General features: G+C 39.5%; 1 protein-coding gene across 3 annotated transcripts in view; it reads left to right on the top strand.

Moving 5' to 3' along the window:
• GOSR1 (golgi SNAP receptor complex member 1) overlaps positions 1-9858 on the top strand; it is a 31551-nt gene extending 21693 nt beyond the window's left edge. For all 3 annotated transcript variants that reach the window (XM_056338092.1, XM_056338096.1, XM_056338084.1), the window contains 2 exons: positions 6651-6733; positions 8029-9858. In XM_056338092.1, coding sequence (XP_056194067.1) covers positions 6651-6733; positions 8029-8153 — 208 coding nt within the window. In that variant the 3' untranslated portion in view covers positions 8154-9858. The remainder of the gene's footprint in view (positions 1-6650; positions 6734-8028) is intronic.
• The last annotated feature ends 4821 nt before the right edge of the window (positions 9859-14679 follow it).

Below are 14679 nucleotides of genomic sequence, written 5' to 3'. Positions count from 1 at the left end.
ATTCTAAACACTGGAAAGCATTTCTCTGTGCATGCAGAGGCTTTTGGTGCCAAGCTGTGTAGTGGTGACCCCATTGCTGGGACTGTACAGTTAGCACTAATTCTGAAATCCTTGCTCTGACTTGCTGTAGAGAAGAGAACCGAAGAAGCGCAGAGCCTGACTCTTCCTGTGTGCGGTTCCTCCGTGGGCGCAAACATACGTGCAAGAGAATATATGGGCACCTAAGCTGAAATGATTTAGTAACTAAAGCGATGAGTAGGGCTGTCATTCCAGCTGTTTTGGTAGTACTAAACTTTTGATCAATTTTTAAATTAATTACATTACATAGGTTCTTTACTGCAGCATATTTCTTTCCAGAAATGAGTGGGATGTGATACTTGGTGCTGCAGTTCTTCTGGAACAGTGTTCATTTCTCTTGGCCAGATTTAAATAGAAGCATAGATTTTGCTTAATATGTTTGGTGTTCTCGAGTTTTCATTTTCAAACGTTATCACTTTTCCAAAATAGCAAACTATTTATTTCTTGCTTTCCAACAACTTATATTTTTAGGTTGGCTCAGTTTGAATTTTTTTTATAGTCTTGCATGTACAGTGTGACAAGTTTTTAGGATTTTATTGTAATACTGTTTCTGAAGCCTGACGCGGGCTGGTTTGTCAGAGTTTTTATATTAATGGATTGGACTATTCCATTTCCACTCTGAAGCCAGACCAAACCCAGAGATTAATTTTTTTTATTGTCTCTTTATGCATTTGGGGCATTTTTTTAGGTAATAATTAGGATTTAATAAAAGGGAAACATTCATTTGCATTGAATTTTGACTTTACAGAACAGAATGAGTTAGATTTTGAGTCTTAGCTCTTTTCAAAAGAGCTTTGCCAGAGTGTCCAGACAAAATCACTTCCAGTTCTGGGAAAGTGTTCCTTTTCTTTTCATCTCTGGTTTGATCAAAAGACACAACAGTCTTTAATTTGAAAGAGTGTGTGTGTGTACGTATGTGTATATACACACACGTGCGTATTTATAGATATGAATATATATCTAATATGTATATGCAAAGAATAAGTGATATAATCAGAAAAAGTTATCAATTTAAAACTAGAGCTTGCATTTCTATGCAGGGTCACAGAGTCCATTCCCTTAATCATAGATGTTGTCATGAATTTAAACGTGCAAGTATGATTCATAGAGTACAAAACGAAGCAGAAGTTCCAGTAATACATTACTTATTTGATTTTTAAAAACATGTCTTGTTCCTTTAGAGCTTTGTTTTAGTTCTGCATCAATGTAGATTTGACTGAGCTGTCTCAATGGATGAAGCAAGGAGTTGACTTTTTGGTATGTTTCGCTTGATAATATGCTCAATGTATGTGACTGCTATGTGGGGTGAAAACTCCTGACAGCTTAAACATTTGTCTAGGTAAAACACTTCCAAGCAGCATTAAAAGTGTATCTCTGTATGTTAGACTAGCTTGGCTGCGATAATGGCTGGAAGCATTTATTATTCTGTACTTTTTCATGCCAGTGACAACTGAAAACTGTACAAATATCAGTTTTACTTCTGAAGAGAAATTGGGTTGCTTGCACGTCCACAGCACTAACTGAACATTCAAGGACAAACTTCATATGTAAGTGAAATTTTGAGGAAATATGGCTGCAAGCACAGGAATTTGAGATCCTCCTGCTGATTTGTGGAAAGGGTCTTTGTGGCTGTGACCTTGGGCTTACCTAGAAGAGATTTCTCCAGTAGTACCACGATCTTTAATGTTGTACTTCAGCAGTGCTTTAATAATAAATATAGAGAGCAGAATACCATCTGGTTTTAGAAACTTGGTTTACACCCAACTCTAGTAGTTCCAAGCCAGTGCAGCTTGGAATAGTTCATGCCCGTTTCCAAATGAAATGTTGCATCAGGGTCATCTTGATTCCAGGAAGAAGCTTTTAATCTTTTCTTGTAAATGTTGTGTAGAAGTTTCAGAACGTGAGAAAAAGGTATTCTTGATCTGGGGAGATTAGAGTGTCGAGTAACTAAATGGGGCCAATATTGTGAATGGGAAGAATATGATTAATTTTTCAGAAATTGTGTTTGTCAGTGAAGAAACGGCAACAGTAAGTCAGTGAGCATATGTTAGGGATGGGAATGAAACCAAAACTCTCATGAAGGATATGAGGAAGCTGCAATACTTGGACTGTACAAGACTAGGCTGTGGACTAGTCTCCAGGAGCTGCGTATTTTCTGGTAGTTCTTAAATTCAGTAGTCTCATTTACAGATATAAAGGCTTAGGTAAACCAGCTCATGTTTTGAGTAATCAAATTATACATGAAGAACAGTGCTTTTTACTTGCATTTTGACTTGTTAATGGTAGCTAGAATCCAGTTAAGCTTTTGTTCATGGATATCACAATTACATTTCATTACCAGACCGCAGCTTATTAAAAATGGTAATTGCTACAAATTTTTTTTTTCTTCATGGCTCTTCAGAAAAAAAACTACCCCATTCGAGTTAATTTTTTTCAAAATACTGGATAAAAGCAATGAAGACTGCTCCAGTCTTGTAATATGTAAACTTAAACAGTTACATATCCTGCCTTTTGATATGAAACAGACAGTTTCACTCATCAGCATTTAAAGCAGGAACCTTGTGTTCTGTAAGTCTGTAATAATTATTTCCAAAGGCATTTTGGAGGTGTCTCAGGAATGCTTTTTTCATTTCTGTAAATTAATGGATGCCTTAATGAGTCATTGGATGCATCTTATAAAAACATGTGGCTTAATTCAGGAGTGCTTTGAGAAATGCTGTATTAAGGCTTCATCTGGACAAGTATCAAGTCATTGTGGGGGTGTAAGATAAGAAGCTGTAGGTTACTGAGCAAGCTTTCCTGCGTACAGCTAGGAAATTGTATTTTTTTTCCAACTTGATTCCTAGTAATTCAAAACTTCCTGAGTGCTCTTCTCAATAGCAAATGGAATGTTTTTGCAAGTTTGTTGCTTTCTACTTTAGAGGACTAAAATACTTGTGTGTTGAATTGTAAATGTATGTAATCTTTCAAATGCCCTATCTTCTCACGTGTGTTATGATTTGATGTACTTACTGTTCTGATTTTGTAGCCCCCTTTTCAGCCCCTGACGGTAACTGCTTTTTCTGTATGATGCACAGCTGTTCGTCCTCTGTTCAGAATTTCTGTTAGCATCTTCTCTTAGATGCTCACACCCTGTTGGTTAGGCAATGATTTGATTCTTCGTTTCCCCTCTCATCCAATTTTCACTTTCTTCTAATTCTAGTCCTGAAAAGGCTGCCCCATGTAATCAATTAATCAGTTGCATTTATGGGTTGGATGAGTTAGTATATCCACAGGAGCAAGCACACACAGTGTGCTGAGTGTCAGTCCTGCACGGTCTGAGAAGCTTTGCAGTCTTTCTTCTGTCATTTTGGCAGAAACAAAGAGCAGTGGTTAACTGATTCTGACAACCCCTTTATAAACACTGAGGAGGAGACCGCGGGCCCTGTTGCTTCCAGTTAACCATGAGTTTCATTTTCAGTTTGTGCTGATTTGGCACTTGAAAAGTATAAAAGAGAAAATGCTAAATAGCCAGCCATCAATAAAAAATGCTTGGAAGTTTCTTATAGTTCTGCCCTGAAACTCCCATATTTTTTTTAATATAATACTTCAAAACTTAGTATTAAAATGTTAAATCTCTTCCTATAGAGTTGCTGCTTGAAAATGTCAGGGGCTTGCCTATATGTTGTCAACCTTATGTTCTGTTCATGACTGATAAACCTTCAATTTCTTAATGTATGTCCAAATTTATCAGAATGCTAATACAGCCTTAAAATAATATATTGATCTGCCCCGTCAATGCATGTTGTTCTATTTAAAAGAATTTGCTGTCTAGAGCTTTTGGAAGAGTATCTTCTATGACCTGAAAGCTATGAGAGCCATCGGCTGGCTCTTCTGTGTCTCACGTGTGTTTGTGTGATGAACGTATCTTGCTTTCCAAGGTATCTGCTACTGCTAAAACTGAATGGTACCACTTTAACAGCACTCGGGCTTTGGCTTGGTGATCTCTCAGATTTTATGGGCAAAACCAGAGCTGGAAAAGGCAACCTCCATCTGAAAAGGTGGTAGCAGATATTTTCCCTTTTTTTTTTTTTTTTTTTTTTTAATTTATTTTTCTTCAAGTTTGGCTGGCACATTGGAGGAAGGCTGAAGATACTGTATCGAGGGCTACTTGAGATGAAGTAGGCAGATATAATGGAAAGGAGCCCAAACAAACTCACGGCTCCAGAAATACTTTAGGGATCATTGATCGGGGCTGTTTTCTTCTTTAAGATGTTTTGTGAGCTGTGGGACTGACCTTTCGCTGTATGTCCTGAAGGACAGTTGTTAGGCTTGGCTCTGCTGGGTTTTGCCATCTATTCTTGTGATACTGGCTGTAGTGACCTGATAGAGAAGCTGGTGGTACATCCCATGATCCAGAGCTGCTGATTCCAAATGTTGTTCTGTTCAGAAAGAAACTTGAAATAAAAAGTATGAAATGGTCTTTGTTATAAAAACATCAGAAATGCTAGTTCTGTGTTTAATAATTGTACAAATATAATTTGTGTGTGTGACTTTTCCTACCAGATTTACCTGGAAAGATACACTAAGGTGGATAAAAGTGCTTTTTTTTTTTTTTTTTATCACCTTCCAGTACTAAAATACCAGGTCAACCTCAGTACTTCAGTGCTAGTATCTGGACAAGTCATGTTTCAGCATTTTAACTGTTACTGAAAGATAAGCCTGAAGCCTTGAAACCCATCTGAATGCAGTACAGAACAGTGCTTGGGGATCAGATGTATTGAACAAGTGTGTTCAGAAAGTTCGGTAGGAAATATTAAGGCTTTATGCAAAATTTGATGTCCAGTTTATGCTGCAGAATTTGAGAATAATGTTGGGCTTGCAGTATGTGTTTTGGTACTTTGTTCCTGCCTCTCCTTAGAAATAATTCTCATGTTAGCTGTGATTTTTGTGTCAAATTTGTATACAGACACTGAGTATGAGCAAGTGAAAATGCGCTTGAAAATCGGGATGTCTGTATTGGGTAATGGAAGCATTTTGCATTTTCCTCTCTGTTTGTTCTCCTCTGAAATTAGATTCAGTTTCCTTTTCTCAAATTTATATCCCTTGTGTTGTTCCACTTTTATTCTTCCGGAACATTTTCCCTCCATATTTAAGGCTCACAGACTTGTCCAAGAACTTGTTTTAATTGTTGTTACTCGTGTAGATACAGTCAACAATAATACAGGCGACGTCTTCTGAGTTATTATCCAGCCATGTTGTATTTGTGTCCTATTTTGTTTGTTTGTGACATGCATGCTAGTGAAAGAGAGTGGTATTTGTCATGCTGTTCCTTCTTAAGCACCACATCTCCGGAGCCTAAACTTTTATGTACCGTTTCCCTGGATGTAAATGAGTCTGTGCAGTTTGTCTTGACGAAGCTGTTGCATTCAAAATAGCTACATGACATACTACCTGGGACTACAAGCAGTAGCCTACCCTTTCATTTTCCATCCTGTAACTATTTTGTTTTATGAGCTGAAGAGGAACTTAAGGTGGAGAAAAGTTTTTGTCCATTGAGTAGTTCTTTGAAATCTTAATTTAAATGTCTTACTTTTAAGAGCGCAGTTGCTTTTTTCCAACTTCCAGAATTTATTAAATTTGAAATGGGAAATTCTGGTTTATGTTCACCTGTATTGTGTTCTTGTATTTGGATGAAGCACATATAGCTGGACCATGTGTTAGTGAAGAAACAGAGTATGAAAACGTATATACTCATGGATGATATTCTTAATTAGGATGAAAACTCAAAAATGTATTTTGTCTGTGCTGCAATGGAAGCACCAGTTGATCTGATTTTGTTATACACCAGCTCCCTCAACTCCAGCTTATGGAAAACAGGTTGGGCTTGCTGGGAAGAGACGTTAATGCAGGAGAATCTAAGCTTTGCCTGCTACCTGGATTCAGGGGACAGTATTAATCTCGAGTCAGAGCAAGTAGATCCCAGCACTTCTTTGCAGTTAAATGCCTTTCAAAGACCTGGCGACTGCATGTCCCAGCTTGATTATCCAGGTACCTTCTGTGCGAAGCTCTCTGAGCTGTGTCGGGTCTCAAACTGCACTTACGTCTCCTCTCAACCAGCATGTTCGCTTTGCAGATTGATTTTTTAATTGTGAGTCAGCTCTTATTTGCTTAATACTTCTGTAGCCGTCATATCCTTATGGCAGACAAGAAATTTCATATGCTCTCTAGAGTGAAAGTAAGTATGGGACTTCTGTGATTAAACAAAGTTCTAAATCTAAAACTCGTGGCAGAAGAATACCTTTAGGTTTGCTTGTAATGTAGTACCGTTTTTTATTGGGGCTGGAGGAGATACACCAGAACCCTGCCTGTTTCAAGAAATTGCAGTGTTTTCAATTGCTAATGGCTTATATAAAAAGATAAATCCTTTAAGTGTAAAGGATAGAGATTAATGGGGAAAATGTGGTTTCATTCATATTGCTTCACCTCATTCATTGTTCTCTAAAGAAGCGTTCCCTGCTTGCTTTCCTCTTGTTTCAACTGTAGATTATTCTTAGCACCAATAACTTGATCTACTCTTTTTCTTTCTCCAGCATTGCCATGGCAACTAAAGAAAATATGACTTCACAGAGAGGGATGTTGAAGTCAATACAAAGCAAGATGAATACCTTGGCTAGTATCCTTTCCTAAAAATTTGCGCTGTCATGCATAAGAAGAGGTATAGTAATTTTTCCACTCTGTCATTTGGGGATCAAAATGCTTTGTGATGTCAGTGGCTATATAAGTGTAGTGGTATTGACATTAGTGACAAACAGACCATTTTTTTTACCAGTCTCACTTGACAATCTGACTTGAAGCATCTTAATGATGAATATGGTGAAAAAGTTGGTTTTACTCAAATTTGAATACTGCATATAAATTGGTGTAGCTTAATTTTCAGGTAGAGATCTGCAATGGCATTTTGTGGCCTTCCCTGCTGTATGTTTTCATAAAAGTATAATTTCATTTTACTTTTTGCTTTCAAGGCTGTCCAGAGCTAAAGCTTGGCACACATTGCTGCTTATTATGCTTTACAGCTAAGGGTATTCATGACCTGAGTATCCTCTTGTCTGTCACAGTCCCATAGACATTAAGATTTTGACCTGTTGGTTTCTCTTCATATTCTGTGCTTGTAGCTAAAGAATGTGCCAGGTTGTCAAGTCATGCATGTTTGTCGTTTTCCCACTTATTCCTTCCTTTCTGTCATAAGGGCCCAACGAACAACATTAGCATCATTTGATTAGACAGATTTCATCCTGAAGAGATGGATCTTGGTAACCCATAAATTTCATTAGAGTTCTTAGCAACTGGCAAGAACAAAAAGAAATTCAATAAGCTTTGGCCTTAAAAGATTCTTGGTTCCAAAGACATGAAGCTCTGAAACTTATTATCTTGTTGGCAGTTGTAATTTGTACATTAAAAGGTAGATTTACATCTTTATGATTTTACAGTAGTTGTTCTTCTTTATGTGCTATACTTGAAGAGTGCGTAGTCACACAACGTGCAAGATTTTCTCAGTCAAATGCCTTTGCCAGTAACAGAATTCCATTAAATAAATTCCACAGATGTTTTATATAACTGCCCCATTTATTTTTTGTTCATTCTCATTTAAACAAAAATATTATAAGTAAGCCTCGCATATTGGAGATTAAAGCATATCAAGTACTGGTAGTTTAGGTGATCAGGTGATGAATTCCATGTAAATGCGAACTAAGCTTTTCTGTTCTCTCTTTGCTCTGATTGTCTATGATTAGTGAAGTACGGTTGTAATTCTGCTAACGATCAGTCAGGTGGTTTTTTACTGCATCTGCTTTCTCCACCTTGGGAGTGCTTGTACATTTCTTGCACTATTGGGATTTCCACATACAGACTTTGGGGCTGGTTAGTGAAGATCCTGTTTGCTGACATGACCTTGACTCAGACTCCTTAAAGATCGGTTTCCAGCAGTGAACAGCCTGATTCAAAGGATCAACCTTCGGAAACGACGAGATTCCCTCATCTTGGGTGGCGTTATTGGCATCTGTACCATCTTACTGCTGCTATATGCTTTTCATTGATGGTTGTTCCCCCATGGACTCTGCCAAACTCATCGCCACCATCCCTCCCCTCCCCCAGTCAAGGCAAAGTGAGTGGGGGAAGCGACAGACTTCAAACAGCCTGCTCCTCCTGGCTGGGAGTGTCAGCATGATGCCTGGAGCTTATGACGGTAGACTGCGACACTGGTTTTGGGTTGAAGCTGCAGTCTTTCTCCTTCCCTGCCATACATCTTCCTTCAGTTAAATTTTTGTGGGATTGGTTTGTCTTTAATTCCCTTTCTCACTGCAAGGTAAGTAAATATGGGATGCTTACCAGAACTGGTAGAACAGTTTCTGTACTCAGCAGTGCTGGGGAGGTCTGGTGTTGGTTGGTAAGTGGAAAAAGACTGTTACGCTTGCCTAGGGGTGGAAACTCGGCAGGAAGCCTGTTTCTCCTGTAGGCCAAGCACAGTACTGAACACTTTCACCCTGTGAGAAGAATATTGCAGCTTTAAGCCAGGTTGCTTTACTACTAAATACATGTTCTGTAATTCTTTTTAACTCATGGTTGAGATACTAGTTATTTCTGCATAATTTGTGCTGTGAAAACTGTGCTTCACATAAATTCCTCGAAGTAAAAAAAAAAAAAAAAAAAAAGAGAAAAAAAAGAGGGTTGTTCAAGTTCACTATTTGCACAGAATATGAATAAACTACCCACTGAGGCAGATCTGTAAGGTTTCTTGTGGCTTTAAAGGGACTAACAAGTCCCCCTTTGTAAAAAGGGAGCAGTGTCCTAGCAGCTGTTTACTATAGTGTTCAGTCATCTGAAAAGTGACCAAACATGAGTTCACCTAAAAGTACTCTTTTGGGTGTAAATACTTTGATTTTGGCTGGCATCGTCAAGGTCTTTATAAAGACTTGATAAGCAGTTTGAAACGTCTATATTGTAATTTAGATAAAGTTATTCTAATAGCATTAATATTTTTACACTCTGAGTAGGATATAATCTAAACTGTCAATTGGAAATGAAAATTACGGTGGTTATACCTGAGACAACTGTATCTGTGTGCAAAACTTTCGGACGTAACTCCTCATAGTAAAGATTTGAATGTATGAATAGCGAAACAAGTATTATTTACCCTTGTCTGGGGGAAAGATTTATTTTATTTTTTTTTGTCCAGACATGCAACACGAATCCTGTTGCGTTTGCGTCTCTAAACAAAGCTGATGTCAGGAATGGCTTTGATATTGCAGATTCACAAATTATAGATTTTTCCACTCTTTCAACAGCTCTTTTCCATCTGTCTTATCATAACCCAATAAATTCAGACTGAGGCACTGAAATATCTTTCTAAGAACTTGATTAACTCTTTTTCACAGTCGATTTACAGTGCTCCTAACAGATGTCATGTATGCCATTGCCCACAAATGTCAAAGAGTCTCCAGGTTCTCTTCTGAAACAGAGTTTAGCGGGATGGACGCAATTTTTTACTGCTTTTTATAGTGTCTGTGAAGTATCTGTTGGAGGGAGTAGAGACTTGTGCCTGTGTAGTGTGCAAAACCACACTGTTGCGCCTAAAATGTTTGTATGGATTTGAAGGCTTATTTGCAGACTAATAACTTTGTGCTAAAAAGTCGACAAAGACTTCTACAGTCATCTTGTCGCTGGGATTAGAAAAGCATTGGGAATTAATATGTGTAAAACCATGGGGCTTGTATTTTAAATAAAGGGTGATTATTTGGTTGATTTGGGAATGTTCCTGGTTTGAAATGAAGTCTTTATTAAAGGGGTTTATGCAAAACCTTGATGGGTAAAGGAGGTTTATTAATGAATCTGTGTGTAGGGAGATCAAACCTCTTCTCCTCGATGCTTTTTCTTTGATTCCTCCACCACCCTAAGGGACCCTGATCAGCAGTCGTGCTTCTGTTTAGGATTTGTAGGATTTGATTGCTATATGGTTGACAATATAAGATCTGCAGTATCGTAAATAAATTCATTTATTTAATCTTATAACAAGTCTTTTTACTGGACTTAATGGATTATTTGGTGCATATATTTAATCTTATTGTGTGAAAAAGCTGCTATGAAAAATATGTAGATTATAATAAATATGTAAACATAATTGATTTTTTCATGTTATGGAAATGTTACGGAGGAACTGATATATTTTAGTATAAAATAACGGAAATATGCTGAATTATCTCTTGATAAAGCTTTATTGGAAATGGTTTCAGTATTGGCAACCCCTCCACGCTTTTTGTTTGTGTTGGTTTTGAGACAGAGTTTTGTGTTGAAAAATACATTTAATTAACCTTGTAGTTTCCCCTTCATCATCATCTTGTGGTCCTCTAGCAATGCGAGCAGGTGTTCTGCTTTGCTCTCCCAAGCGGTGCGCTTGCGTCTCGCCAAGGGGAATCCTGAGTGCCTCTAATAACGTGGACCTGTAGCTGGAGCAATGGGCTGTAAAACGAAAACAGTGGATTGTAGTATTCAATCTCGAATCCCAAAATATAGGTTTGTGTGTCTCCTTTTGCTAAATATGTTCTCTGTGATTTTCATTCTGTGTGGTTCCTCTAGGGGAAAAAAAATGTGGTTAAAGAATTCTCATTTCTGCAATTCCTGGCAAAGTTTCAGTTTCGTAACACAACCAAATAGAATTGTGCTAAGATAATTATTGCGAAGCCGTTGAAATGAGAAAATCCATAGTATTTCTACAGGCCACATTTCCCACACACACGCTCTTTAAATTTCTACTTTATTCTTGCTAGTACACAAGCACCTACTTTAAACCTGTCCAACAACCTCTTGGCCAGGCGTTAGAACATAAGGGATTGGATTGATAACTGTTGATGCCACGCTTCACATGGATGCAAATATTTTTATCCTCGCTCTTTAGGCTATTTTTTTGTACACGTTTATCTGATCTTGGAGCACTGGTTGCTAGGGCAGGGGAATGGCATTCGGGCAACACCTGGTATTGCCTGTTGATCACTCGTGAGCTGTTCCCGGCGCTCCGTGGGAGTGTGCCGGAGCAAGGGTGGAGGCAGGGCTTTGCTGTCCTGGGTGTCTCTGGGACCAAGCAGTGTGGTGCTTCTGGTAATACGAGAGTTTGCCCTTCCTGGGAAGGCACATTTTCTTCTTAACCAATACTGATTTCAGGAACTTTTGCATGTCCAAGTGTAGAAATTCCTCTGGATTCATTACACTGAATAATCAACTAGAATTTTTCATATGTAGTTTTAGAACTCCTTGGAACATTCTTATGATTACTGTGAGAAGAAACAGTCAGTTCCTCACCGAATGTTGAAAACAAAAAAGCAAAAGTAGGTTTTTAGGTGATGTGAAAGTTTCAGATAAATTCTCAACGGCTTGTCCCCCAGGGCTGTGCCCTCTGAGAGGCCGTGTTCCCCAAAACTGCTGCGTGGGGAGCAAAGTCTGGTTCCCCCTTCTGATGGTGTAACTCAGTCGGGACTATTTTAGCACCCCAAACGTAGCAGCTTGTTTCCCAAGATCACTTGATGCATAACCTTTTCCTATTTTGACGTTTTTTCCCCCCCAAAAAAAAGCTTTTATTTGAAACAGGAAGGAGAGGTAACAACTCTATCACTTCTGAAGGCGAAAATAATTCCAAAACTCTTTATAATAGTGTGGGATTGTGGAGCCCTTCAGAGCAGTGGTCCCGTTGAGCAGTGTGCAGTGCAGGAGACTACGACGAAAGGCACGCTGACACAAAACTGAGCCATATTCTAGCTGACATTTGCAAGTCCTGTTGGTGCCGTGTGTTTCTCCTGTCACCTGGATATTTGAGCCCGGTGGTGATGCTTTCAGTTCTGAATATGTAAGTTGCTGTTGGTCTGTCTACCACTGAGGGAGGGAAGCAGTCTAAATAAATACTCAAGAAAAAAACAACCAAAACCCTTTCTCACAAAATATTCCAGTCCAGACCCTTGTAAACAACTTTCTGATTGCACTTTCTGATTTTTTTGCTTTTCATATAGCTTCTTGAAACTTATTTTATTGTAACTGTAATTATTTTTGTTCTCACCTATTGTGCATTCTCTGTATGTATTGAAAAAGCTTTGATATGTAATTTAATAATAAATTAGAATTCTAAGCAAGGTGCTTGATTCTTTACCTACCTAAACTTCAGGGAAGATGGCAGAGAAGGTTCATCTCTCCAGTTTGGGGTCGCCACTGAACGTACGAATTAGTGTCTTCTCCATTTTTGTGCCAGGCATCAGATGTGATGGAGCATTTCCTGACCCAAAATGCTTGGTTTGGCAGGGTGTGTTCCTTCTCCCCTTCTGCCTCAAGCATCTGCATTGGAAGGGTCTGAATACAGTCATGGCTTTTTTCTTGCTGTTCTTTGACAGGTGGAAGAAGGATGGTTTTCCTTGGAGGTAAGCTTTAAAAAGTTTTCTATGTATCCATAGTATAAAACATTTAATTCCCAAATGCACACTAAAACTGATGCTGATTTGAAGAGCCTTCTCAGGCTCCCTTGTTTTTTAATACAGTTCTCACTAGTTTGGTAGCTTTTTGTCCCCCCCACTTCTCCAATCACAGCGCAAGCACCAAAAATAAGCTGATACTTTGAACACGGTACAAGCAATTGTAAAACTCCAAAGTTCTGTTGTATCCTGTAATTTTCTAGCACCACTGTGGTCTGGAGCACCTCCATCCTCAGATGCTCAAACCAGGTGGCATCGTGCCTGAAGGACCCATCTCTACCTGGTGGTTTTGCAGTTGGTGCTAAATCTTTCAGTGCTGCTGGAGTTTGTTTTCTCAAACAAGAAAATCTGCCTGGCAGCGTGATCCTGGTTTATCTGCGTAAGGCTTGGAGTGAAGAGCGGTGGTTCTCTTCGTTTCAGAGCTGTCATGCTGTGCCAGTAATGCTGCTTTAGAGTAGAGAGACTTCTGTGTCCTTAATGTGCCTACTAAATATTCAGGAATGACCATATGCTTTCTCAAGGGAAGGCTTTGACTGTATGTTTCAAGCTGGAGGAGAAACTTCAAAAACTTTTGAAAATGGAAAGGCGATTCTGGTTTCAGACAGTGGGAAGTGCAGTTAGTTTTTCCAGTTGTGGCGCTGGTAATAAGTGGTGCATAAAATTCCATCTTCATTTGGATTAGAAAATAAATTATTAATGGAGCTGAATCCTTTTCTCCAACTCCCTGTACAGTCAATAATTTATAGTGGCACAGGCGTAAGATATATATTTTTAACCGTCCGCCTCCCAGAACACTCTTGTTCATATTGAAAACTGCTGTCCTTCCTGACTGGCTCGGGCACAGTGGGTGTTCGTGCATTATGGATGAGCCGTGCTCTGCTCCTTCGGTCCTGGTGCAATTCCACGAGCAGATTTCCTGCTGAAAGGGGGCTGAGCGCTCCATTAGACCTTCATATGGAGAGACAGGAGTGTCTTTGTTTCCTCCGTTTCACTGAACGAGGGAGGTGTACTGCTGTGTGAACTTGGGGGTTGACTGTGTTAATAGAAAATCTCTAGGTTTACAGTAGCTGTTCACATTTTCTGCATGCCAGCCCGCTCTCTGAAGTGGGGGTCTTCGGGTGGAAAAGCACTGTGTAAGAGCTTGTGCCTTAGCGTCTGCGCGGTGCTCATTAAACACTCGGAGCCTGCTGCTGCCTTCATCTTCCCCCTTCTCTGCAAGCTGTTTGAGACCGTTACAAACGTGTGTGCTGCCGCTCATCCCTCGCTTAATCTTCCCCTGGCGTTGCAGCCCTCCTTGCTCTTTGTTCTTAATGGGACCCTGAGGCTTTGCTAACCCAGTTTTGCTAGCGCCGCTAGTAAAGCCGGAGAAGTCTGCCCGTAATCAAAGCCCCTCTGCCTTTGAAACAGCATTTGCCATTCTCTCATTGAGGATTATTTTCCCGTTGTCTTTCACACCCTGTGAATCCTCTGGCAGCCGGTGGTGTGATTTTGAGAGGTCTTCTGCAATCGTGTCTGTTCAGGTCTTACATCTTACGTCGTTTTACCTTTCTTTGTCTGCGCACTGCACTGCCTGTCAGATTCTCCTCCCTTTTTTCCTGGGTGTTTGGCTTCAATTAGACGTTTCAAACACATGAATTTATTTTTGGTCTCATCATTTTAATTTTTTTCTTTTTTTAAAAAAAAAGAAAATAATCTATCCTTACTTTGAAGTCCAGAGAGGCTGTCCTAGGGTGACTTGAAGCTTATCGATCAAAGCCACACCTAGAGCTCTGGCTGCAAATTCACTGATAACCACTTTGGTGCATGAGCACAGCATGCTCTTCCACAAATCCTGTGAACAGGTAGGCTTTAGTCCCTTCAGACATTGTTTTGTTTGTTCTCTTACCGTCCTTGCCCATACCCACCTGCCTGATGCAATGTTCTTGGGAGTGGGGACAGTATTCTTCATCTTTTGTCTTTCTAAAGGTGCACTGAGAAGGGTGAGAAGCTCCTTGCTGCAGGTTGTAAAGTCCCGTTGAGCTGCTAGCCGTATGGTGGGAACTTTTCTTAAGATGTTTGGTGGCACGTGTGCCTGGGCATGTCACCTACAGAGCCCTCTGACTTCAGACCTGTGCTG

The sequence above is a fragment of the Falco biarmicus genome, chromosome 1, assembly GCF_023638135.1.
Source record: "Falco biarmicus isolate bFalBia1 chromosome 1, bFalBia1.pri, whole genome shotgun sequence".
NCBI lineage: Eukaryota > Metazoa > Chordata > Aves > Falconiformes > Falconidae > Falco > Falco biarmicus.
Note: the sequence above shows the minus strand (reverse complement) of the source record. Positions and strands in the feature narration are given on the sequence as shown.